Source organism: Trichomycterus rosablanca, chromosome 1 (assembly GCF_030014385.1).
Source record: "Trichomycterus rosablanca isolate fTriRos1 chromosome 1, fTriRos1.hap1, whole genome shotgun sequence".
NCBI classification, from domain to species: domain Eukaryota; kingdom Metazoa; phylum Chordata; class Actinopteri; order Siluriformes; family Trichomycteridae; genus Trichomycterus; species Trichomycterus rosablanca.
The window spans coordinates 36,978,719-37,003,722 of NC_085988.1; the positions used below are offsets into that span (position 1 = coordinate 36,978,719).

General features: G+C 38.9%; 2 protein-coding genes across 2 annotated transcripts in view; one reads left to right on the forward strand and one right to left on the reverse strand.

Annotated features, from left to right (window-relative positions):
• lamb1a (laminin, beta 1a) overlaps window positions 1-11,430 on the forward strand; it is a 33,032-nt gene extending 21,602 nt beyond the window's left edge. Inside the window, exons 24-33 of the mRNA XM_062992258.1 lie at window positions 3,837-4,206; window positions 5,646-5,830; window positions 5,917-6,158; window positions 6,910-7,116; window positions 7,209-7,353; window positions 8,125-8,332; window positions 8,960-9,101; window positions 9,780-9,956; window positions 10,659-10,818; window positions 11,011-11,430. Of these exons, the coding sequence (XP_062848328.1) occupies window positions 3,837-4,206; window positions 5,646-5,830; window positions 5,917-6,158; window positions 6,910-7,116; window positions 7,209-7,353; window positions 8,125-8,332; window positions 8,960-9,101; window positions 9,780-9,956; window positions 10,659-10,818; window positions 11,011-11,150 (1,976 nt within the window). The 3' untranslated portion in view covers window positions 11,151-11,430. The remainder of the gene's footprint in view (window positions 1-3,836; window positions 4,207-5,645; window positions 5,831-5,916; window positions 6,159-6,909; window positions 7,117-7,208; window positions 7,354-8,124; window positions 8,333-8,959; window positions 9,102-9,779; window positions 9,957-10,658; window positions 10,819-11,010) is intronic.
• A 14-nt stretch (window positions 11,431-11,444) lies between these two features.
• dldh (dihydrolipoamide dehydrogenase) lies at window positions 11,445-23,768 on the reverse strand. The gene is made up of 14 exons (XM_062992268.1): window positions 23,489-23,768; window positions 22,043-22,118; window positions 21,436-21,515; window positions 21,300-21,368; window positions 21,097-21,166; window positions 19,926-20,026; window positions 19,674-19,817; window positions 18,929-19,030; window positions 17,737-17,927; window positions 17,150-17,320; window positions 15,018-15,207; window positions 14,797-14,934; window positions 14,332-14,421; window positions 11,445-12,578 (listed from the first exon to the last, which is right to left on the reverse strand). Exons 1-14 carry the CDS (start codon window positions 23,525-23,527, stop codon window positions 12,513-12,515), a joined length of 1,527 nt encoding a protein of 508 aa, XP_062848338.1. The 5' UTR covers window positions 23,528-23,768; the 3' UTR covers window positions 11,445-12,512.
• Between the last annotated feature and the right edge of the window lie 1,236 nt (window positions 23,769-25,004).

Genomic DNA, 25,004 nt, shown 5'->3' on the forward strand with positions numbered 1-25,004 from the left:
TGTTTTTTTAACAACAGAATATTCTTCATGTGACAAATTGTGTTTATTTGTCCTGTTTTTGTTTTCTGTTAGTGTGTAAGTGATAGTGTTAGGAATGAAGTCCCCTTTCCCTTAAACACACACAAAAGACGCCCAGACAACTTTTAACTGCAGGGGTTACATTCACTGCATATTTTCAGCAACTTGTGCCTCTATGCACTGACTAAGGCCCCCTTTTACAATAGCAGGATTAACCTCTGAGCTAAGCCCCCACTTCCACAGTGCCCTTTGTTCATATAAGGACCCTGAGGTGATGAAGTCTTTCTCGGAGAATGCATGTGTGTGTCTAAAGCACTTCAGGTTGGAATGCATTTAAGGAGACTGAGTCTCCGTTAGATGTACAGTGCCTTGCAAAAGTATTCAGCCCCCTTGAACTTTTCAACCTTTTGCCACATTTCAGGCTTCAAACATAACGATATGAAATTGTAATTTTTTGTGAAGAATCAACAACAAGTGGGACACAATCGTGAAGTGGAACGAAATTTATTGGATATTTTAAACTTTTTTTAGAAATAAAAAACTGAAAAGTGGGGCGTGCAATATTATTCAGCCCCCTTGCGTTAATACTTTGTAGCGCCACCTTTTGCTGCGATTACAGCTGCAAGTCGCTTGGGGTATGTCTCTATCAGTTTTGCACATCGAGAGACAGACATTTTTGCCCATTCTTCCTTGCAAAACAGCTCGAGCTCAGTGAGGTTGGATGGAGAGCGTTTGTGAACAGCAGTTTTCAGCTCTTTCCACAGATTCTCGATGGGATTCAGGTCTGGACTTTGACTTGGCCATTCTAACACCTGGATACGTTTATTTGTGAACCATTCCATTGTAGATTTTGCTTTATGTTTTGGATCATTGTCTTGTTGGAAGATAAATCTCCATCCCAGTCTCAGGTCTTTTGCAGACTGCAACAGGTTTTCTTCCAGAATGGTCCTGTATTTGGCTCCATCCATCTTCCCATCAATTTTAACCATCTTCCCTGTCCCTGCTGAAGAAAAGCAGGCCCAAACCATGATGCTGCCACCACCATGTTTGACAGTGGGGATGGTGTGTTCAGGGTGATGAGCTGTGTTGCTTTTACACCAAACATAACGTTTTGCATTGTGGCCAAAAAGTTCGATTTTGGTTTCATCTGACCAGAGCACCTTCTTCCACATGTTTGGTGTGTCTCCCAGGTGACTTTTTATAGATATCTTTGAGAAATGGCTTTCTTCTTGCCACTCTTCCATAAAGGCCAGATTTGTGCAGTGTACGACTGATTGTGTCCTATGGACAGAGTCTCCCACCTCAGCTGTAGATCTCTGCAGTTCATTCAGAGTGATCATGGGCCTCTTGGCTGCATCTCTGATCAGTCTTCTCCTTGTTTGAGCTGAAAGTTTAGAGGGACGGCCGGGTCTTGGTAGATTTGCAGTGGTCTGATACTCCTTCCATTTCAATATGATCGCTTGCACAGTGCTCCTTGAGATGTTTAAAGCTTGGGAAATCTTTTTGTATCCAAATCCGGCTTTAAACTTCTCCACAACAGTATCTCGGACCTGCCTGGTGTGTTCCTTGGTCTTCATGATGCTCTCTGCGCTTTAAACAGAACTCTGAGACTGTCACAGAGCAGGTGCATTTATACGGAGACTTGATTACACACAGGTGGATTCTGTTTATCACCATCAGTCATTTAGGTCAACATTGGATCATTCAGAGATCCTCACTGAACTTCTGGAGTGAGTTTGCTGCACTGAAAGTAAAGGGGCTGAATAATATTGCACGCCCCACTTTTTAGTTTTTTATTTCTAAAAAAAGTTTAAAATATCCAATAAATTTCGTTCCACTTCACGATTGTGTCCCACTTGTTGTTGATTCTTCACAAAAAATTACAATTTCATATCGTTATGTTTGAAGCCTGAAATGTGGCAAAAGGTTGAAAAGTTCAAGGGGGCTGAATACTTTTGCAAGGCACTGTATGTGGGGGATGTGAATACAAACAGTTTTCTGTTAGAAGAATTTTGGCTTTGTGTGACTTGTGTGAGTTAAGAGGTTGTGCAAAAGTTGCCTGCATAAAGTGAGTTCTGAGGGCATGTTTGCTTAGTGTCTTGCACCTAATTGTGTAGTCGTGAGACCCTTTTGTCTCCAAGTAGTGTTCAGGCTGTCAGGCTTTTATTACGCTAATATTTAACTAATTATTTTTGTTACTACAATGTCAGTGTAGGGGAAAACAGTTATGATTAACTATGTTGATCTAGAGGTTTAAAATGATTCCTTAAGGACATTTCCTATATGCATGCCTACCTAGGTTACCTAGCTATGAGGTAGTCAATGTCAGCCACTGGTCAATCAACAGGAAGCATCAGAGTTTATTTACAAAGAAAATCATTTAATTTTTCCAAAACACAAAAGTGACTGCCGTGATCCCTGTCCAGTACATGACGACAAGGTGCACGGCCAATTGTAATTTTGTGTTTACTGAGCTTTGTTTTGAGACAATATATGCAACAAAACCATTGACCTTTGACTTGTTTGAGCAGTGATTGAGTTTGTTGTAGCATTGATAAAGTTTTGTTAACCCTTGCTAATGATTAGCAAGCCTATTATATAGTTGAATAAGCTCAGACGTACAGGCACAGGGCATTTTAACCAAATCATTGTAATAGACTAATGGACCATTAAATAAAGAGCAAACACTGCTGCCAAACTTACGCAAGCAAGTGATTTTCTATACACCCAGTATAAACACATTCACAGTTCTGCCACAGAAATAAAAACACAGACTGAATGTACCAGAAAACTAGTAAGTTAACATAAATAAATTCTAAACAACCTTTACAAACTTCAGTAAGAGTTAAACTGTGCATATGTTGGTTAAATGGGCGCTGAGCGCAAAGCTTTTTCACTAGATACAGTCAAAGACATTTACATTTTTGGCATTAAGCAGATTTATAGACGTATAACATACAAGTTTTTATGGATGCTTTTATTCATGTTTTAAACTTTTAAATAAATGTCAACCTGCTCCTAAAGGCTACATATAATAAGCAAAATGTCAACCTTAACCAGTTTTTAAAATATTTATTTTAATATCGTAATGGATAATATGGATTTTTAAACTACCCTAAGCTTGAGAGAAAAGGGCACAGCTGAAACTTTTGTCGACTCCCAATTGACTGCTTGTATGTTTACCTATAATTCCCTTCTCTCTTTGATGAGTCCTTGCACCCTCCACCTCCCTATTGCCTTTACAGCACTTTACATTTTTGTTTGTGTAAATCAATAAATAAATAAAAAGGGGGGGGGGGGGGGGGGTCGGCTGCCCGAAAGAGGGAGCCACCCTAAATTCCAGCCCAACATTCTTAAGAGTTCCCATCTCCTCCTTTACAGTCTCAAAGTTACTCTTCATTCAATATAGTTGAATGTGTGGCCTGCACTCAATAACTATTAATTTAATAAAAACTTGTATTAGCAAAAATGATCAAAAAGCCCATTACTAGTTTTACATGTAATAAGAGCTGTTTATGTTCACATGTCCTAAGTGCTCAACATACAGCTGTGATTACAGAAGCAGTGGCCAGTAAAAGTATACATAACATATCTGCATTAAGTTTTATTTGTTTAATATTAGACACAAAAATAAATTAACAAAACAATGAACTCAGGTTGCATCTTCTTTTGATTCTTACTGCAATATTAAACGGAAAAATTAAAGGTAGTATGTGGTGTTAAAATGACAGTAAAACATGTATCCAGCTTATATGGTTGATATGTGTTGTGTAAATGTTAATTAGATGAATATTTAAATGTGTGTTTGTGTTTTTTAGCGTGTGACTGTGACCCTAGAAGAATTGCAGAGGAGCAGTGTAACAAAGTCACAGGCCACTGTGTGTGTGTGGAGGGTGTGTCCGGCCCCCGCTGCGATACCTGTGCTCGAGGATATTTCGGAGAATTTCCCCACTGTGAGCGCTGCCACCAGTGCTTTGCTGAATGGGATGTGATAATAGGGGACCTCACCAATCAGACCCACAGATTGGTGCAGAAAGTCAACACTATTAAATCCAATGGCATCACAGGACCCTATCAGAACACTATCAACAATGTGGAGAGGAGTGCCAACTCCATCCGTGAACTTCTGGCACAGAACCCTGCCACTCAGCCTCTCACGGAGATCCAAAGCCTGATGGAGCAAGCCATGTACGTTCTTAACTAAATGTCAAATATTTGCCATGCTATAGGTGCCAGTTTGTATCATAACTCAAGTTTTTACATTTTTGATTTAATACCAGTATGAGAGTTTTGGGTGTTGGCCTAGAGAGGTTGCCATGCAAGCGTCATAACAAGCAATAGTACAGAATAGAATAGAATGCCTATATTTGTCATATACATATACAGATATGCAGTACAAAGAAATTCTTTCTTTGCAGAGTGCAGGGTCAGCCATTGTACGGCATCCCTGGAGCAGAGTGTTAGGGGCCCTGCTCAAATGCCCAACAGTGGCTACCACTGACCCTAATGCATGATACATTTATATACACTTACAAATAAGGGCCTTCCTATGTTGAATGTTGTTTGCACAGAATTTCCCGAATGTTAGGCTCTTTTGAACAGTGCACATGCAATTACGCTGCTTTACCAGTAGATGTCAAAAGGTCGCTGGTGCCATCTGGTGGACAAGCAGTAGTAATGCATGCCTACATAATGGTATAAAATCGTTGTAAGTGTGCTTAAATGGCTGTTTTAAAATTGCTAAATATAATGTTTGATGAACACAATGCTAAAATATTACATATTTTACAACAAAGCCTACATAGATCACAACAACGTCTGTGGCATACAGAGTGAACTTGTGTAATGACTAAAGTACTTGGTGAATATTGCCTCAGCATTATTGTAGTAGATCCATCCTGCAGGAAAACCAGACCAATTTTACATATTTACATGTACTGACCAAGCTATGGCCACATCAGACAAATGGGCCCTGTCCCAAACAGCAGCTATTGCCCTAGAATGCTTTTTTGTTTTTTTGTTTTTTTGAATTTTCTTTTTCCCCCCAATTTTTCTCCCCTAATCTAGTCGTGTCCGATTACCCTGAATGTGTCCTCTATACAGATTCGACCCTTCACCGCTGACTGAGGACGCCTCTCAACTGACATACGCCCCCTCCGGCACGTACAGTCAGTAAAGACATTTTTCACCTGCACGAGTCCAGTTCATACACTTGACGGGCACTGTGTATGGAGGGCCACACCCCCATCAGCATTATTCCTTAGCCCTGTGCAGGCGCCATCAGTCAGCCAGCAGGGGCCGCAGTTGCACCAGTTATGAGGACCTATGATCCGTCTGTTTTACCCTCTAACCCTGAACAACAGCCAATCGTTGTTCATGCTGCTGCCCAGCCCAGTCGGAAAGACAGAGCTGAGATTCGATACGACGTATTCGAAACCCCAACTCTGGTGTGCTAGCGTACTTTACCACTGCGCCACCTGAGCGGTCCCTTATGTGTTGAATGCTTAAAATAGTTTGTACAAAGCAGGAATATCCTAGACAGGGTGCAAATGCATTGCAGTGCTTTAGTAGCCGTTTCCTAAACATATATACTTATTTTTTTTATTATTATTATTATTATTTTTCAGAGCTTTGATGTCTGAAATGAATGACAAGTTGAACCAGACGGATGAGCTTATGTCTCAGATCTCTGCTGAAAACAACAATACTGACTCAAAGCGGGAGGTGCTTACTGAGGAGGCTCAGAAACTGCAGCGGACTGTCAAAGAGCTGCAAGACCAAGTTGAGTTTATAAAGAACTCAGATGTGCAAGGTCAGCAACAATATTATCACTATTATTAAAAAAAAAAAAAACATGCTGTATGGGCTTACTTAATTCTTTTTACTCTTTGTGTGCAGGAGCATCAGAGAGTGTAAACAGATACTTGAAAATGTCGGAAGCAGCAGAGGCTCGCGTGAATGCCTCTGTCAGCGACCCAAACAGCCTGGTGGAGCAGTCTGCCTCACTGCGCTTGGCAACTGAGACCATGATGAATGGCACTAAAGAGGAGTTTGACAGAAAGCAAAATGAGCATTCCGTAGCTCTGGACAATCTGGCTGGCCAACTTGAGACCCTTGATCTGTCTGAACTTAGCGAGCAGGTATCTTAAGCATTAAAGTCTACAGTAATCCCTTTATAAATTGAGAAGGCATGCATTATGTGTTCTGTGTTGTGCAGAAATCTGTAATATTTTTATATTATATTTTTGTTATGTACTAATGAATCACATTAAGACCACATTAGCATTTCATATCAGGTTTTGAAATCAAGAAACACAGCCTTGCCATTACAGGTCTGTTTTTCTTCCTGTAGATAGGGTCATGTCAAAGCCTACTACTGTACCCCTGTGTCTTTATGGGTTTCCTCTGGGTACTCCTACCATCCAAATATGCCAGTATGTGGATTGGCTGATCTAAGTGTCAATGGGTTAGACAAGTCAAGGCAGATTCTCTAAAGTGTAACCCCTTCAGTTACTGAAATATGAGAAATAACAGAAATTCTGTTTTTTTTGCTTTATATATAACAAAATAGAGTTTTACATAATATGACCATATGTCTGTTTCTTTAATTCTTAGCAACAGTCATAAACAGAAAGTCTATAAGATTAAACGTTATAGTGTAAACAAATCAGTTTGATTACTACTGTTTGCAGTGTTACATTTAATTTCAGCACGTCAATCAAACAGATGATTTTTTGTTTTTTACATATTTAACTGTGCTCTTAATGTAAGTAGACACAAGCTGTTAGTCTGGGTGCATTTACACAGCTGTTATTATCATAAAACATTAATGCTAACCACTTTCCATTGGTTGACAGTACAATAGCTAAATCTGTTCCTGTCTGGTTTTAGACCTGTGGCAGCCCTGCTGGCTCTGAAGCCTGCGCTGACTCTCCATGTGGAGGCCTGGGCTGTTTGGATGCTGAAGGAAACAGAAAGTGTGGAGGAGAGGGATGTGATGGCCTCTACACGTTGGCCAATAATGCTTGGCAGAAAGCCAAAGACTTTGACCAGGATATCACTGATGCCATGGAAGAAGTGGAAAAGCTTTCTAAGATGGTGAGTAAACTATTGAAACATATCTAATTATAATATTTAATCCTGTCATTGATAAGTGAGTAGTTCATACCGAGCTGTTGCTATGCATCCAGGTTTCAGAAGCAAAGGTTAAAGCGGATGAGGCCAAGCTGAACGCTAAAGAGGTGCTGCAGAAGGCCAACGAAACCAAGCAGCGTGTGGACAACAGCAACGAGGAGCTGCGCATGCTCATCAAACAGATTCGAGACTTTCTTACTCGTAAGCTTTTAATTAAACATTTCACACAGATCAGATTAGATGATGATAAAACAGATGATAAAACACTGTGTACACACAACCAAGCAATAAAGTCACAGCCAGGTGTTTATTTTCTTATGTATGTGGGCACAGCTCATAATTCAGATGAGCAACAAGCAACATTTTAACCTAGATTTTTCTAATTCATGCGATCAGTCAAAATGTTGTGATGCAATAAATTCCAAACAAATTGAATAGACACAAAATACAGTCCTAAAGTGATCGTTTCATTTATCAAAAATGATCAAACACCAACTGACCCTGTGTGGAAAAGTAATTACCCCTTTAATTTCCTCAATTAACCAGTTCACCAAACTTAATTGATAACTGGGTTTAATTAAAAACCTTAATTACAAAACCTATTAAAATATATCTGAGACTCCAGCTAAACAGAGCAAGAGTCAATATCTACAATATAAAACCCTTAAAACTAGTGAATCTTGCAGGAACTGCAGGCCTCACTAACTTAAGATACTGTCAACTAATAAACGTAAGCATTGAGCTAAAAGTGAGCTAAAAGTGTAGGAACTTAGGTTTGTACATACATGTGGTTCTTTTTGGTGCATTTAAATGGAAGAAGCAGTGTAATTTTTTCTTATATGTAATATTTTTACACTTGATTTTGATTTTAATAGAGCTTTAAAAAATACAAGAAACAACAGTAGCAGCCAGATTCATTATGTTTAAATATTAGTTTGAAAACATCTTTGCTGTTTTTGATGCCATCTTTAGAAGAAGGAGCAGATCTGGAGAGCATTGAGGCTGTAGCTAACGAGGTGCTTCAGATGCAGATGCCCACCACACCGGCACAACTGCAGAACCTGACAGAGGAGATCAGAGAGCGCGTAGCTAGCCTGTCTGATGTGGAGGACATCCTAAACCAGAGCGCTGCCGATATCGAAAAAGCCGAGCACCTGCTGGAGCAGGCCCAAAGAGCCAGGTCAGATGGTTGACTTTAGCACAAATATTTTACTATGTTCCAAATATTGATGTTATCTCAAAGAAAATGCAGAAAAATTAAAGCTTATAGTATTTAGTCCTAAAATAGAGCATGTGTGGACACAAACAGAATTCTCAGCATCTGTGATTTAAGTTCTGAGACCTGCCCTGACTGTGACTGCTCTAGCAACATAATTAATTGATACAATTAGAGGAACAATGAACCTGCCATTAAGATTCTCACAAGAAGTCAGAATCAACTAGACGACACTTATTAATTTTAAATCTGGTGTTGTAAAATGTATAATCTACACATGATGTAACATACTTTTCATTAAATTTCCACATTTGAGTCTTCACTATTTCCAATGCATTTTAAACAGATTGTATTGCTTACTTAACATGTTTTGTGATCCTTAAGATGGATAGCCAGTAGGTTCTTTATTTAAATTAAATTATTTTAACAGACATTTGTCCTGTATATCTTTTAAGTTGATTATGTTGTTCTTTTAGTCTAATGTGCAGTGTGCTATCACCATCTTGTGGCTGGGCTCAAAATAAAACAAGTGGCCCTTTAGTCATTATTAACCATAATAAAAGTTTACTACTATCTCTCTGTGTGTATTAGGAAGGAGGCATCAGATGTGAGGAGCACAGCAGAGATGGTGCAGAAAGCTCTGGATCATGCAGATAAGGCACAGTCTATTGTAACTGAAGCCTTAAAGCAAGCATCCACAGACATCAAGGGAACCCAGAATCTGCTCGTGTCTGTAAGTTACCTTTAATTCACACACAGCCACTAACAACTGAATTAGTAGTAGAGGGTTAAGGATGAGGACCAGGGGTGAAAACTTCTGTAAAGTCAGCTTCTAAAATGATTAATGTTTGCAGTCAGTGCAGGTCAAAAGTCAAACAGCACAAATACCTACTAATATTTTGGATTTTAAGGAGGTGAAATGACAGATCAATAAATTTAAAGGCTTTCTTGTCATATTTTTGTTATTTTTAGCCGAAATTAGGTTCCTGTTTATTGTTCAGCCGTATTCCGGTTGGTCACTTAATTAAAACAAACACAAAAAGACAACTAATTCACAAAGCTACACAGAACTCTGACCTCAACCCAATTAAACACGGTTGGTGAGTTGGAATGTTGATGCCAAGACAGACCTTGTCCAACATGCCTGACCTTACAAACACTGAGTAGGCACAAATGTTCACAGGCACGCTTCTGTGGAAAGCTTATCCTAGCTGATTAGTAGTCATTTTTGTACTGAACAAGACTATTGGCTATTAACATCCAGATTTGTAGAGGTTTTCAAGCCACCTTAATTTGTTACAAAGTACTTTCTTCCCTGCAGCCAATGTAGAAGTGTTTATTACAAGACTAGGTTTATGCAGCATGGCAGTAAAGCATGTCTTGATTTTTTTTTTTATCTCGTGGTTGACAGGTGGAGTCAGAGACGGCAGATTCCGAGTTCAAGCTGAGCAATGCTACCCAGAGGCTGCTGCAGCTAGAGAAGGATGTGGCTCTGCTGAAAGAAAAAGCCAACAACATCTCCGCTACTGCTGAAAAGACTGAGAATAGCACGGATAGAGTCAACGAGATGGCAGAGCAAATCAAAAAGGTACTTGTACGCTCCGTAATGAATTTAAATCGTTGTGTAAACAATACAGGTCTGTTAGTACCAACAGAAAATATGGCATGATATGTCATTGGAGATCAGGGGCTGCTTCATACTGTTGCTGTGCAATGGCAAGTTGGCAAACAAAATCTGTGAGTGGATGTCTGCGTAGGTGTTTGCTTAAATGTTCATATGTAACATGCGCATATCCACTGAGCAAAAAGTTGAACCAGTTTGCTTGACACTCGGGTGGTGCTGCAGTCTTTCACACTAGCCAACCAGTGCTACCGGCCTTGTTGGGCGCTGTATAGACATAGTTGGCCGTGTCTGATGCGGTGGAGAAAAACCTGGGAGTATAGCATGTGCCTCCAATCATGTTATGTGGCTATAAGTAGGAGTCCACCACTGGCTGGTAAAAAAATGAGTGCCATGGCTTAACAGGTGTTAAAGGGGGCAGGGATGACATGCATGAGACAACACATTGAAGGTTATAAACATATCGTGTTTGCTTGACAGAGCTAATAATTGTGATTTTAAAGGAATTCATGTTGACCCCTTTCTGAGAATCTCTCAATAACTCCTTATCATAATACAGACAGTTTGTGCATCTATGCAGAAGTATAAATCACACAGCAAAATAATTTAAGTTAGATAAGTGTTATGTATTCTACACATAATGTAATATGATTGCCTGTGTGTCTGAAGGATATGGATACAGAGCTGAAAGACAAGTATGGTACTGTGGAGGAGCTGATCACTCTTAAGGCTCAAGGTGTAGCAGATGCCAAGAAAAGAGCTGAGATGCTTCAACAGGAAGCAAAAGACCTCCTGCTGCAAGCTAGTGACAAACTACAACTCCTTAAAGGTACTGTCCTTAACTTTCAGAACAAACACGTACAATAAAAGCATGAAATTCAGCAGTCAGGACTTTTTTCTTTTTGACTTTATCGAAAATGCTTTACACTTTAATCTGTGATCCATGAAATACTAAAGCATCCATGTTTTATATTGTTTTGTTTTACCTTCTTGAGATAATAATAAAGTCCTATGTTTACAGATCTGGAGAAATCATACGATAAAAACCAGAAGACACTGGAGGACAAAGCTAACCAGCTGGTTAACCTGGAGAAAGCTGTGAAAGAGCTACTTCAAGAAATTAGCCAGAAGGCCAGTGTATACAGCACCTGCCTGTTTTAACAACAGAGAAACTAGGCCCCATATGTATGACAATCATTTAGTCAAGTATATTCAAAAGTTTTGGTTACACAAAATTAGAATGTAAGTAGGAATTTTTAAGTACCCATATATGAAAAGAGAATGAATGTAAAGTTTGACAGATTTGACCAAGTGACTGCATGTCTGCCCTTTTATTTTCTTGATTAATTGATTTTTAATTAAAAGTGTCTATTTTTCTAGTGCACATTTTCATACGAATTTGGAATAAACATAAACCAAATAAATGTTTGATGCAAGCAAGAACAAAGCCTGGAATGTCTTTTTTAATAACTGTTTATTAAATTATGCTATTAGCATGTTAATGTATTGGGTCCCTCCCAAACAATTAAAAAATCCCAGGCACCTGCACCGAGCCCTGGCCCCATACTATATTGAATGAATGAGCCCAGATCTCCCCCCACACACTTTGAAAACTTTTGGAAAGCCTTTCCAGAACAGTGAAAGCTTCTATAGCTGCAGGTGAGGATGGACACTACTCAGTATCAAAATACATTACATTTACCACTGCCCCCATATTTCCATTTTTTTTATTCCTACCCTTCTACTGCACCAGTTTATAGTACCATTTTCATTAACCTTGTGTATCATTTTACTTGGGGGTAATTTGAACCTTATAGTTATTATTTATGTATTTATTTATTAAAATATTAACGTCATGTTTTACACGCTTTGGTTACATTCATGACAGGACAGGTTACACAAGATTCATCAGTTCAAGTCTTTAATGTCAGTCATGAACAATTTTTTATCTCCAATTAACCCTACTTGCATGTCTTGGACTGTGGAAAGAAACCTCACACAGACACAGAGACAACATGCAAACTCTACACAGAAAGGACACAGACCGCTACACCTGGGAATCAAACCTAGGACCTTCTTGTTGTAAGGTGTAGGTGCTACCCACTGAGCCACCGTACTGCCCACTTGAGTTATTAAATCTTGGCAAGTCTTGGTATTTGAGAAGTGCTATCACCAGTGCAAGTGATCAGAACATTGCTGGTTTAAGCTTCACCAATGCTAGGCCATCAACCCTCAATTGCTTGCACTGTACTCAGTTAATAGGATAAGTTGTGTCTATTAAATAGTAAACAGTTAACAGTTAACACAGATAAATGATGACTTAAACATTAGTGACTCGTTCACACCACTAAGACCCAAAGCGTTTAATGGAACATTTAAATAACATACTAAATGTAATACAGATTTGTACTGTAGTGATGCATGAGAAGTTTTGAAAACTAGGGGTCCGAAATCTCAGTTGTACGCAGTCAAAGTACTAAACCCAAATATGAAGCAGATCTTTATATACACATAGTTGGTGACTTAGAAATTAATAGCTTTTCCAAATGAAGCAGCAAGGTTGGCTTCTCTGAAGGCCTCTGAAACAGTCTGGAAAAAAAAGAAAAAACAGTTAACATTTTAATGTTTCTTTAAAGTCTTGTAAGTAATTTCGTTCACATAATTAAATAAAGTGTAAAGTCTATTGAAACCAGGGATGACAAAGGATACAAGAACATCTCAAATGCACTGAATATTAACTAATCTAATCTACTTAATTTGGATAATTTCACAGGAGTCATTTCAACCAAAATGGTGACGATATTTTTTAAAAATGTGAAGTGCCAAATTTCTGCTTCGGGTTTACCTTAAAAACGGAGACTTTAGGACATGCGCACATCCACAGTAAGGGAGAGGTGGGAGGGGTAGGCGGTTGGAGCTCACTGATTGGTTGTGATTGGAGGTGATAACACAAAAACTAGTGCGCGCTCTACATAGACGCGTTTTACGTCATCCTATGCGCGCTCCCGAGAAGGAAGCTGTTTGAAACCTTAGCTGCCTTAATAAGCTGTAGTTCGGTATCTTAACATTTCAAGAACGAGTGAGCATCGGAAGTGTCCTTGGCTTAAAACATAGCTGACGGTGCGGAGAAACGGAATTATTTTCAAATGTAAATAAATGATTATTGATGATTATTGAACTTGTATAAACTTGCACATGTGTTTTTATTTGCAAAATCGAGCTTGTGAGTTGACATGCTTGCGCACTGTGCTATCCCATCCCATTGGTTTGAATGGCAAAATGCTAACTGTTAGCTTAGTATAAGACAGCCCGATATTAATATCAATGATGAACGATCACGAACATTTTGCTACCTTGCCTTAAATGTAGGCATAATTCAAACAACACTTAAATGAGAAAAAAGATTTATTTTAAAAGGAAACTACAGGAAAGAGACAGACTGGTTGCATTGCATTAAGTAAGTTTAATAAAAATCCTCTCTTGTGCAGAGATGTGTTTGTGCCTGTGTTTATTTCTGCTTTAAAACATAAACGCCATGAACCAGTCAGATTTAACATCATTAAACGAGTTTTTTCTCAATTATGTCATAATACTACTAGCGCTTTCTTTATCTGTGTGTGTGTGTGTGTGTGTGTGTGTGTGTGTCGCTCCCCATGATAACTGCGCAGTTCTAATCGGCTGTATTTCACCCACTCCGCATCAGTAGACGGAATTAATCAGTCATTATAAAATACAAATATATGTAGAGCGCTCCCTAGCTTTTCGAACACACGACTCGGGTTCCTTTAGTTCATTTCAAAGAGCCGTTCAATAGAATCGGATCATTCGCGAACGACCCATCACTAACAGACACGCCCCCTCCCCCTACGCGGTAATACCGTATACCGCTGTATTTTTTGAAGACGGTATGAAAATCGGCAATATCGCCCAACCCTAGTCAGAGGCCACATCTGTGGTTAATGAAGAGATTAGCCCTAACCAAGGTGTTACTTCAGAAGAGTCATTTATTAAAGACTTGAAAGGAAGAACGTTCTAAGAATTTGCAAAATGTTATTGGGAAGACACTTTGGCTTGAATTTTATGTTTTAACAGAGCATCAGCACCAGTCGCACTGTAAAATATACAGGCGGTATCATTGTGTTATTACTATTTATTATAACAGTAGGGAATTAAGAATGTTAACTGCTCTATATAACTGTTGAATACGTACCTTTTAAAATTGAGAAAAATAAATACAAACTTTTTAAAACAATAATTGTAGTAATCAACAATGATACTAAATTCTACAAGAGAAATGATCATAAGCAACTTAAGGAAATTAGGATCTGGTTGCGATACTTACAGGATGGGCATGGCACACTCTTGCAACATCCTCACATGATGCTCCATATTCCATTGCTAGTGCAGCCTCATTGATCATCTCTCCAGCTCCCTGCAAAATTAAGTCCTTTGTAAAAGCACTGTCATGCTGTGCAATTCTGCTTAACAAGAAATGAACAAAAATTAAGAGCACATACAAATGCGCTCATTTAATGAGTTATATTTAATGAGTTATATGAGTAACTACACAATTGTCCTAAAACAAAAACAACCAAGACCAAATAATTTTTGTGATCACTGATTAAGGACAGAATGGTGCATAGAACTGAATATAATATGCAGAATTCAAGTGTTGCACATTACAGATATTCTACCAGATATTAGTACAGTGTACCTATTAAAACAGCCAGGAAGTGACACCTTTTTATGATGTTACATTGTCAAGATTTATTTTCGAAACACAGATTCACTTATTTAGGCCACTCACCGATCCCAGGATGTGAGCTCCCAACATTCTGTCGGTCTCCTTGTGACTCAGAATCTTCACCAGCCCATCAGTATCAGCATTAGTCTTTGCTCTGCTGTTAGCAGCGAAGGGGAATTTGCCGACTTTGTACGGAATGCCCTGCAAAAACAGATGAATCACCCATCATGTTAATAAAGCAGGACAAGAAAGTATGTGTCAAGGAGCCTGAAAGAAACACTTACTTCCTCCTTGAGCTGCTCCTCGTTCTTTCCGACCCAGGCGACCTCTGGATGTGTGTAGATGACAGACGGAACACAGTTGTAGTCAATGTGAACGGCTCCTCCTGCTATTCCCTCAACACATATTATGCCTTCATCCTCAGCTTTGTGTGCCAGCATGGGCCCAGCCACTACATCACCGATGGCATAAATGCTGTGGAGAGACTCTTGGTTAAAACATGTAGACAAAGAATGTGGCCCCTGACTTGTGGATGTTTCATTATAAAATAATATAAACCTTATTAAGTTTTATGGTATCTTTAAAATGCTCTGACTTGGACACTTTGGCTATTGGCCAGCTGTGCGTCTACACAGACATGGCTGACTATGTTTAAAGGAAGGGCAGCCGTGGCCGAAGCCATGTGATGGATTGGCATCCTGTGCAGTGTATTCCTGGCTATCACTTAGTGTTTCCCCAGTGGATCAGGACCCACCGCGACCCTAACCAGGATATAGCGGTTGATAAAAATGTGGAAAAAAGTCATAGTAAATGATTAAAAACAACTCTGTCGCCTGGTCCTGGATTCGATCCCCAGGCGGGGCGGTCCGGGTCCTTTCTGTGTGGAGTTTGCATGTTCTCCCCGTGTCTGCGTGGGTTTCCTCCGGGAGCTCCAGTTTCCTCCCTCAGTCCAAAAACATGCAGTCAGGTTAATTGGAGACACTAAGTTGCCCTATAGGTGAATGCTTATGTGTATGTGTGTCTGCCCTGCGATGGACTGGTGCCCCATCCAGGGTGTTACTGTGTGCCTTGCGCCCATTGCGCCCTTGCGCCGCGACCCTAATTGGATAAGCGGTTAAGAAAGTGAGTGAGTGAACTCTGTATATACTGTACCTATGGTGTGCCTAATACTACCTTCATACAACACGACTTTCAAAGTGGTCAGATCACTGTACAGTACGCACCACACAACTTAATCTCTTGTAAATGGGATTCTATTTAGTCATTGTGGTTTTCACACTACATGATTGATCAGCAATAGAAAGTCACACACACTAGACAATCGATCACCAGAAGGAATCGCAGATGAGTCTGTCTGGTCTCCTAATGCCTGGTTCACACTACACGATTCTTGCCCTAATTTTCGCTCGGCGACTGGTCGGCGATTGATTTTCCGGGTCGGGAGCAACTCAGCGTTCACTCGGCGATCAAAACTCGGCTCTCAGTCGCTAAGTGTGAACTATCCAACAACTCGACCCGACCGGCTCGCCGAGCGCTCGCCGACCGGATCGAGTTTTCTAGCACGTCAGATATCTGATCTCAGATGGGCAACTGGGAATGAGTGACATGTCGAACAGCCAATGAGAACGCAGGATACAGCGTGAAGGGAAATGCAGAAGAGGATATAGTTTATATCAGAATACACCGGCACACACACGTTTTACAGTATTTCTGATTTGATCGTCCTCTACAAAACATAACACCCACGCTGCATTACAAAATTATTAATTAACATCCACTTCACTACAGAACAAGCCATATACTGTTTGTGTTGCCAAATCCACTCAGATTTATTTATTTTTCCTCTTAGATTTTACGCTGCACATCAGACCAAAAACACTTTGATCACTCGCTACTTGTTGACGTGCATTTTTGGACGTGGTATCATTAAAACCCTCGTCACTTCTCACGTGTGTTTTTGTAAAGAAGAAAAAAAAAAAAAAAGACCAGTTGCCTGCGATTCCAGTTGGTGATCGATCGTGTAGTGTGAAACCCTCTATCACCGATCAGTCGTGTAGTGTGAAATATACACCGACTGAAAGACTCCCGAGTGCAAGAGACTCAGTCGTGTAGTGTGAACTGTACAGCGATCTGACGACTTGGAAAGTCGTATAGTGTGAACTTGGCATAAACTACGTTTTGTCACGCGAGAAGTGACAAGGGATATGATGATACCATGTGTGATGTTTATTGCTTTCAAAAATGGACATCAACAAAAAACGTGCAATCTAAGTTCTTTGTGTGCTGATATGCAGCAAAAAAGCAAGGAGGAAAAAGATAGCTTCTTGGTAAAGGAATGGATTGGGCTCTGCGGCACTGTAACAAACATATTGTTATCACTGGCAGTATTGCTTGTGTTGTAGCAATAAGATTTCACCTGGGTACTTTGGTCTGGAAACGGTTGTTGATGGGGATCCTTCCACGATTGTCCAATTCAATTCCGACATTCTCAAGGCCGATGTCATTTGTGAAAGGCCGACGGCCGATGCACACCAGCAACACGTCACAGGATAGGGTCTCGTTTTTGCCACCAGCAGCAGCCTCCACTCTGCACACAAAAACCAATTCTATGACTGCTCACAGACTTTGGCATACTGTACAGAAATTGTTTATTTTATTTTATTCATGTAATTAATTTTGGATTATTTAAATGTATTATTTAATTCATTTATTTTTACACAAGATGTCTATGTTGCTTCTTTCCGACAGAAAGAAAAAAATAAGTCTTTAAAGAGCTGTAACTGTGTAGAAAGCAAGTTCTTGCAGCTCAGTGTTACATACAATTGTTGAGCAGGATACACTTCATGGCAATAAATGAGGTTGCAGGAGAAACACAACAGTTTAGCCCAAATGATTAGCCTGGCTATTGTGCTAGAAATGTTCGATTAACAAGCTGATATAGTTTAAAAAAACAGGGGGACATGGGAACAAAATTATTAATGTAACATTTAAATAAACGCTTACGCCACATCAATCTTTCCATCAGGCCTCCTGGTGGCACCCCTGACCTTGGTACCCAGCTTGAACTTTAAGCCTTGCTTCTGGAGTATACGCTGGAAGTTTTTAGAGATCTCCATATCGATTCCCAATCCTCCCACATGGCCCAAAAACTCCACTGCTGTCACTGTAGAGCCCAGCCTCTGCCACACCGAGCCCTGTGAAATTAAGAATTTAAGATATTCAATATAAAACATTCTTATAAAAAGTTAGAATAAATATAATATATAAAACGTACTTATAGCAAGTTAGAATGGAAATTTGGTGATGTAAAAAACAGTTTAATGTCATTTAAATTCATGCCATGACCACCTAATTCCTAATTAGTGATGATGATTTACTACAGATTGTGACTTCTCTGTGTGCACATAAACCGGGCTAGTTTAACTGAACCTGTTATAAAGTAACAGGAAACAGTGGTCTCTTTGCCAACCGCCAAACCCAGACTCGTCCATCAGATTGCCAGACAAAGAAGCGATTGACTCTGCAGAAAGTTGGCGACCTCTGCGCACTATGCGTCTCAGCATCCGCTGACCCCGCTCTGTCATTTTACGTGGCCACCACTTTGTGGCCGAGTTGCTGTCGTTCCCAATCGCTTCTACTTTGTTATAATACCACTGACAGTTGACTGTGGAATATTTAGTAGCAAGGAAATTTCAAGACTGGACTTGTTGCACAGGTGGCATCCTATCACGGTACCACACTGGAATTTACTGAGCTCCTGAGAGCAACGCATTCTTTCACTAATGTTTGTAGAAGAAGTCTGCATGCCTAGGTGCTTGGTTTTATACACCTGTGGCCATGGAAGTGATTGGAACACCTGAATTCAATGATTTGGATGGGTGAGTGAATACTTTTGGCAATATAGTGTATATACTGTCATAGGCATAGATGCTGCCACTCAACACAGAAGCCTTTGCTCCAAAATGTATTGCAATACTCTTTTCTCATTCTGTTTCTCTAAAATACATTTTAAGCCTGTTTTACTGATTAATATACATATATAAAACAGCATCCCTAATTTTTAATCCAATAAAAACATGATTGGAGTCAATTTTGAATAATTTTTGGTTTCTACTGCTGAAAGTAAAGCAGAGCTGTCTTTTAGTGCCAGGTGATTTTATCTCCTGGCACTAAACCTACCGGCTTACCAACTTACCAGCTCAACACCGATGACCCCTGCTCCAATAACAATCAGCTCCTCAGGGACTTTGTTAAGGGACAGAGCCCCAGTAGAGGATACTATGGTGTCCTCATCAACCTGTTTATAACAAGGCACACAGTGAATATACATTATTGACCTTAAGACTAAAATATGACCATAATGTTATCAATTATTCATATTTACAGCAATATGAAATCACTCCTACTCAATGTGCTTAGAAGGCTTTTACAAAAGCTCTTTGTTCACAGCAAGGTTGGGATAATTTTGCCACTTATTAAAGCTTTTAAGTGTTTCACATGATACACGGTGGGATTGCATGTTCGAATATGCAAACCCAGTCTCCCTGTTTCACAGTTGTTATAATAAACACAACAGTTCAGGATTTTGTCAAACAGTGAAAACCATTTTCTCTCCGCCGTGCCTGTGCTTCGTTTAATAAATCATATTTTGCCTCATATGTAGGTAGCACTTTGAAAAGTTTGTTTACAAACTAGTAAACAATAAAATCCAAGCATCAAAGCTGCACATCTGTGTGGTGAGTGCCGGGAAGGGCACTGCCTCACTCCATAGTTGTCGACAGCACAGCAAGCAGTAAAGTGTTTTGCTGCAAATCATGTGAATGCACCTTAATAGAAACAACTTCAATTCTATGCTAATCTTTTCTAATCTGTTTAGCACTTAATATAAGAAAAAAGTTAAATGAGATTTGATGTTTTAAAGTATGTTTTTGAAGACACACCTCAATTCCTGGGAAAGGGGTGACCTCTGATCCTGTGGCAATCAGGATGTTTTTGGTGTTAATTACTTGCTCATCACCATCATCTGTCTTTGCAGTGACTTGATTTTTACCCGTTATCCTTCCAAATCCATTGACATGTGTAACCTAGAAAAATAATAAAGAAAGTAAAAAACTGACAGTGTAGCAACAGCCTACTTCTACATGCATTAATATGTGGCAATTTAGAGAAAAGACAATTGTAAATAAGCCTACTTTGTTCTGTTTAAATAAGTGTGCAATGCCTCCTGTCAGGGCTTTGACTGCACCACTCTTTTGCGCCATCATCTTCTCCAAGTTCAGTGAAATTCCTTGAACTTAAAAATAAAAAGGAACAAGAAATGAAATATACTAATTCATTTCTGAATAGGTTTGAGTTAGTCTTTAAACAAGTTTAAGACATTCACTTTTATTTAAATTATCTTTTTTTTTTTGTTCTATACGTGTTTTACATGTTAATCAATAATTAATACTTAGTTCAAATATGCACAGCCAAAAGTTCTTTAACCTACACAATTAAAAACATTTATCTATTTTTCCTGATGTAAGATTTTTGCCCATTCTATTTTGATACAAGACTCTAGCTTCTTAGCAGTCAATAGTCACTGTGGTTTGATTCTCCTTTTCAGGTTGTGTCATACATGTTTAATACTACAGAGATCTGGACTGCAGGCATGCTTTGCTGTAGAAATGTGTACAGAATGAAGCCTGACGTTCTCTTGCTAAAATATGTCTAACTAAAATCTCAATAACGCACAAATGGTTCCTTTACACATACATATTCAAGTTACCCATGCTGTGGGCACTGATGTTATGACAGATGTTGGCTCTTACACCTTTCGCTGACGATACTCAGTGGATAATCATTTTCGTCATTGGCACAGAAAACTCAACATTCGTGTTCCTGAAAAAATTTAAAGTAAAAAATGACCACAGCACACCTTTCCACTTTCTTTTAGTCCATCCAAGATCAATTTCAGCCCAAGGAAACTGCTGGTGTTTTAAAACAAAAACTATGCCTTTTGGTGGACCCTACTTTGGGAAAGGCCCTTTTCTGTTCAAGCATGACTGTGTCTCAGTGCACAAAGCAAGGCATGGTTGAGTGAGTTTGGTGTTGGAAACCTTAACTTGCTTGCACAGGACCCTGACATCAACCCCATTAAACACCACTGGAATAAACTAGAATGGATACTGCCAGCCAGGCTCTCTTGTTCAACATGTCTGACCTCACAAATGCTCTTTTGGAGAAATATGCCAAAATTCTCACAGACAGAGAGAAGGGCAACTTTATATTACTGCCTAGGGATTTAGAATGGTATGTCATAAAAGCTCCTGTAGATGTCCCAATACTGTTGTTCATATAATGTGTGACATGTTTTGTACCTACTTTCAATTCCTCTGCTTTCAAAGTCCTTTCCATGTGCCAGGTGATACAGATAAGAGTTGTTTAACAGGGCCTTAAATACATAAGACAAATGTCAAGACATCACTTTAATACATATTTTACTATACAAATATTTTAATAAAATGAAGATTTAGTAATATTTGAGGTTGGTAAATGATGACCCCAGTTAACTTGCTATTGAATACCTTTGATGGGATGCAGCCCACATTTAGACAGGTCCCTCCAAGAGTGGCATTCTTTTCCACACATACTGTCTGCAATAGAAAGTAATGGTTAAAACAGAAAAAAGATTTTTATTAATATATAAATACTGGTTATTACCTTAAAACCAAGCTGTGCAGCTTTGATGGCGGCAACATACCCTCCAGGTCCTGAGCCCACCACAGTGACATCGGCATCAACTAGATACCAAAGCACATAAAAACAAAAAGTCAAATTAGCCACTTTTGTAAAACTTAAACTAGGACTGAAAGCACATACATTAGGGATGCTGTTAATTAATCCGATCTTATTGCCTACAAAAAAGGCATATAATTAATGCAGTCAGCATTTAATTTTTTTTTTTACAGAAACGATTTGAAAATTTGCCATTCTCCATTGTAAAGGTAGAACACATAGAGATTGGTATACACTAATGCCTTCAGAAAAAGCTTTAAGACACCAGCTGCATCTATACTTTTAAAATTGTATAGTCTGCCTCTTGTAATTACCTGTTAGTTCCGAATACTGAACCAGTTGCACTTGAAGTTCATGTTTATCTTACGGGGCTACATTACTGCCAAGTTTTTTATTTTTGAAGGGTTATAATAAGGTTGTCAAATAATGCTTAACTGTTGATTAATGACAGTCAGTTACTAGTTAAGGGAATCAGAAAAAATTCAATACCAAAAAAGAGTTAGTAATAAAACTATTGTGAAGCAGCTCTTACTTGGTGCCTTGTCAGCATATGTTCTTACAGATACTGCTGTGACTCCATGCAACTTGCAAGGCAGGTGCTGACCTCGCTGTAGAAAAACAAAGAAATCATAAAATATCTTAATAATTCTACAAGAGACTCAGATTCTTATGAATGATACTGAGAAAAAAATCAAAGAATTTCAACATCCTAAGGTTTTTATTTTGAATGTCAAGGTACTGCCTGACAAGCGGGGTGCCTGGGCAAATACATCAACCACCATATAGTTTACATGCACAAAGTTCTGCAAAAAAGTATCTTAATTTTAAGCTATATTTGTGGCAGTTACAAGGTGAACTACACAAGTAACCATTGTTACTTAAAATGCAAAGCCTTTAACAAGGGAATCCCTTATGTTTCTATTTGTATCAGAATGTAAATAAGACATTAAACATGAAATGCTGTACAAAGTGTTTGTTTGGGTGGTTTAAGTTGTCTCCATTAAAATTAACACTTCAATTAATAAAATATTGGGAAATCATCCAATAGCAACTAATTAAACTAAAGATGTCAGGTTTCAAGATATTTCTTGTATGAAAAGAAGAGTAAGAGGGCATAAGCAGAAGTTGACGATTAACCTACACCTTTTCAACATTATACATTAAATAAGAACAGGTTCCTTGGTGTTTTCTGTTCCATAATGGTGGATGAATGCTTTCATCCATACACCCCCTCAACTCACAGACACACAAAACTGGCTGGTGAATTCTTACTTAATGTTATTGGTGTATTATATTAACCACTAACCATAGCCTAGTGGTTAAGGTATTGGACTATTAATTAGAAGGTCGCTGGTTTAAGTCCCACCCCTGCCAGGTTGTTGCTGTTGGGCCCTTGAGCAAGGCACTTAACCCTCACTTGCTCAGACTGTATACTGTAACTGTACTGTAAGTTGCTTTGGATAAAGGCGTCTGCTAAATGCTGAAAATGTAAATATTCACGTCATGTTTGGAATGTATGTGTGTTCAAGTTTTGCATTTAATAAAAATTCGTATTATGTATTTATTAAAAACTTATTGCAGCGTTAGAACACACGCTACGCTAGGTAAATAATGCTAGTTGACCCTGCAGGTAAAAAACTACCTTGAAAGCTTTAAGCTAGACATTGCTACTACATAGATTTAATAATACTTCATTAAATAACTTTGACATGTCTGACAGATACAGTTATTTAAAAAAATAACACTATATTATTATTAGAATTAATAATAAGAATAATAAAAACGCTGCTTGGTTAGCCGCTGGATGAAGAAACTAGTGATAAAGAGCAGCTGACAGGCTAGTTTGCTAGCTGGGCCTCGAAATGAGAAAAAGATAAGTTACGTGGCGATGTTATACGACACATAGCCTGATTTCTATGTACAGGTCAGTGACAAAAAGCTGAATACAGTCTGTTAGATGAATATGCAGGATAGTTACCGTCGCAAGAGCGCGATAAAGCTGATTCCAGCTCTGCATTTCGACAGTGTGTCCCGTAACACAGCGCCTCACCTACACCCGCTTGCACAGCCAAGGACTCTGCTCTCTGCGCATGCGCAAAAATACAGCGAGCCCTGGCCGCTGTACTGTCGCTTATAGATTGCGTCAATTTTTGCCTGAGGAATTACTTAAAATACTGTCAGATGTTTAATAGACGTAAATGTACATATCTTAAAGTTTATTTTCTATTTACAGTTTTTTACAGTTCTATTTACTATTTATTTTTTTAATAATTAACAAATTTACAATTAATCATTGATGTAATAGAATATACAACCTTTAAAATGGTTTAATATGTTAATAGATTACAATCTAATTGATAACATAGATGTCATAGATCACATGGATAGGGTGACCATACGTCCTCACCCCCACAGACCAAACCTTCCATCCACAGTGCAGGTGTCTGTCGGGCCCATGCTGACATCGTGCCAAGTGTCGTCTTTTTTTGAAAACCAAAAAATGGTCAACCTACACATGGATGAATATATATTAAATTATATATAAAGTAGTATAAATAAGTATTTTACTAACAAATATAAGAAGTTATAAGATGTTTCCCTTTTTCATTTCACTACTTTATCCTGGTCAGGGTTCTGGCAAGTCCAGTCACCGTTAAACCCCAGGCTCATAACAGAAATACCCTGGACAGGGTGTCAATCCATCGCAAGCCTTTCACCACTCCACCCTATAGTCAATCTTGTCTGTGCAGATGCCTGGCTGCCTAATAGCACAGCTGAAATTCAAACCCAGATCTCGGTGGTGGTGGGGCAGCATAATAGTCCACTGCGCTCATGAGCTCCCTATTGTATATTCAAACTTTTTTTTCTAATGTAAACAGCAACACAATTCTGTTATTTATGTATTAGCCAATCCTGTTCGTGCAGATGGATTTTGGTATCATTGGATCTCTGTAATGTGTAAGCATACATTACCACCACAACACCCTAAATTGCAATGATCTTGACCCATACATGCACCAAATTTATTCTCACAACTAAATAAAAATACACCATCATTCAGTCATTTGTGTAACCTTTACCGACATAACCGATATCAAAAAGTATAAAAATGTACTACTTCTCGATCCTCAAACTCATAATTACTAACTAGTATTTTTTATCAGTGGTGAATCTTAATCTTAAACATTCTTATTTAAGTTATGCTGCATGTTATGCAATTATTGTGTTATGTTTACGCCATGTTTGGATACAGTGGTAGCCTAGTGAGTAGAGCTTTGGGCTATCAACTGAAAGGTTGAGAGTTCGAATCCCAGTTCTGCCATACAGCCACTGTTGGGCCCTTGAGCAAGGTCCTTAACCCTCTCGGTTTCAGGGGTGCCGTATAATAGCAGACCCCAGCTTTGACCCCAGCTTCCAAACAAGCTGGGATATGTGAAGAAAAATTTTTGTTGTACTGTACATCTGTATATGTATATATGACAAATAAAGGCAGT

Coding starts and splice junctions, on each gene's coding strand:
- dldh (XM_062992268.1), bottom strand. CDS start 23,527: ATGCAGAGCTGGAATCAGCTTTATCGCGCTCTTGCGACG. Junction 22,119..23,488: donor TTTATCGCGCTCTTGCGACG/GTAACTATCCTG, acceptor GTTTTTCTACAG/CGAGGTCAGCACCTGCCTTG. Junction 19,031..19,673: donor CCCCTTTCCCAGGAATTGAG/GTGTGTCTTCAA, acceptor TGTTATAAACAG/GTTGATGAGGACACCATAGT.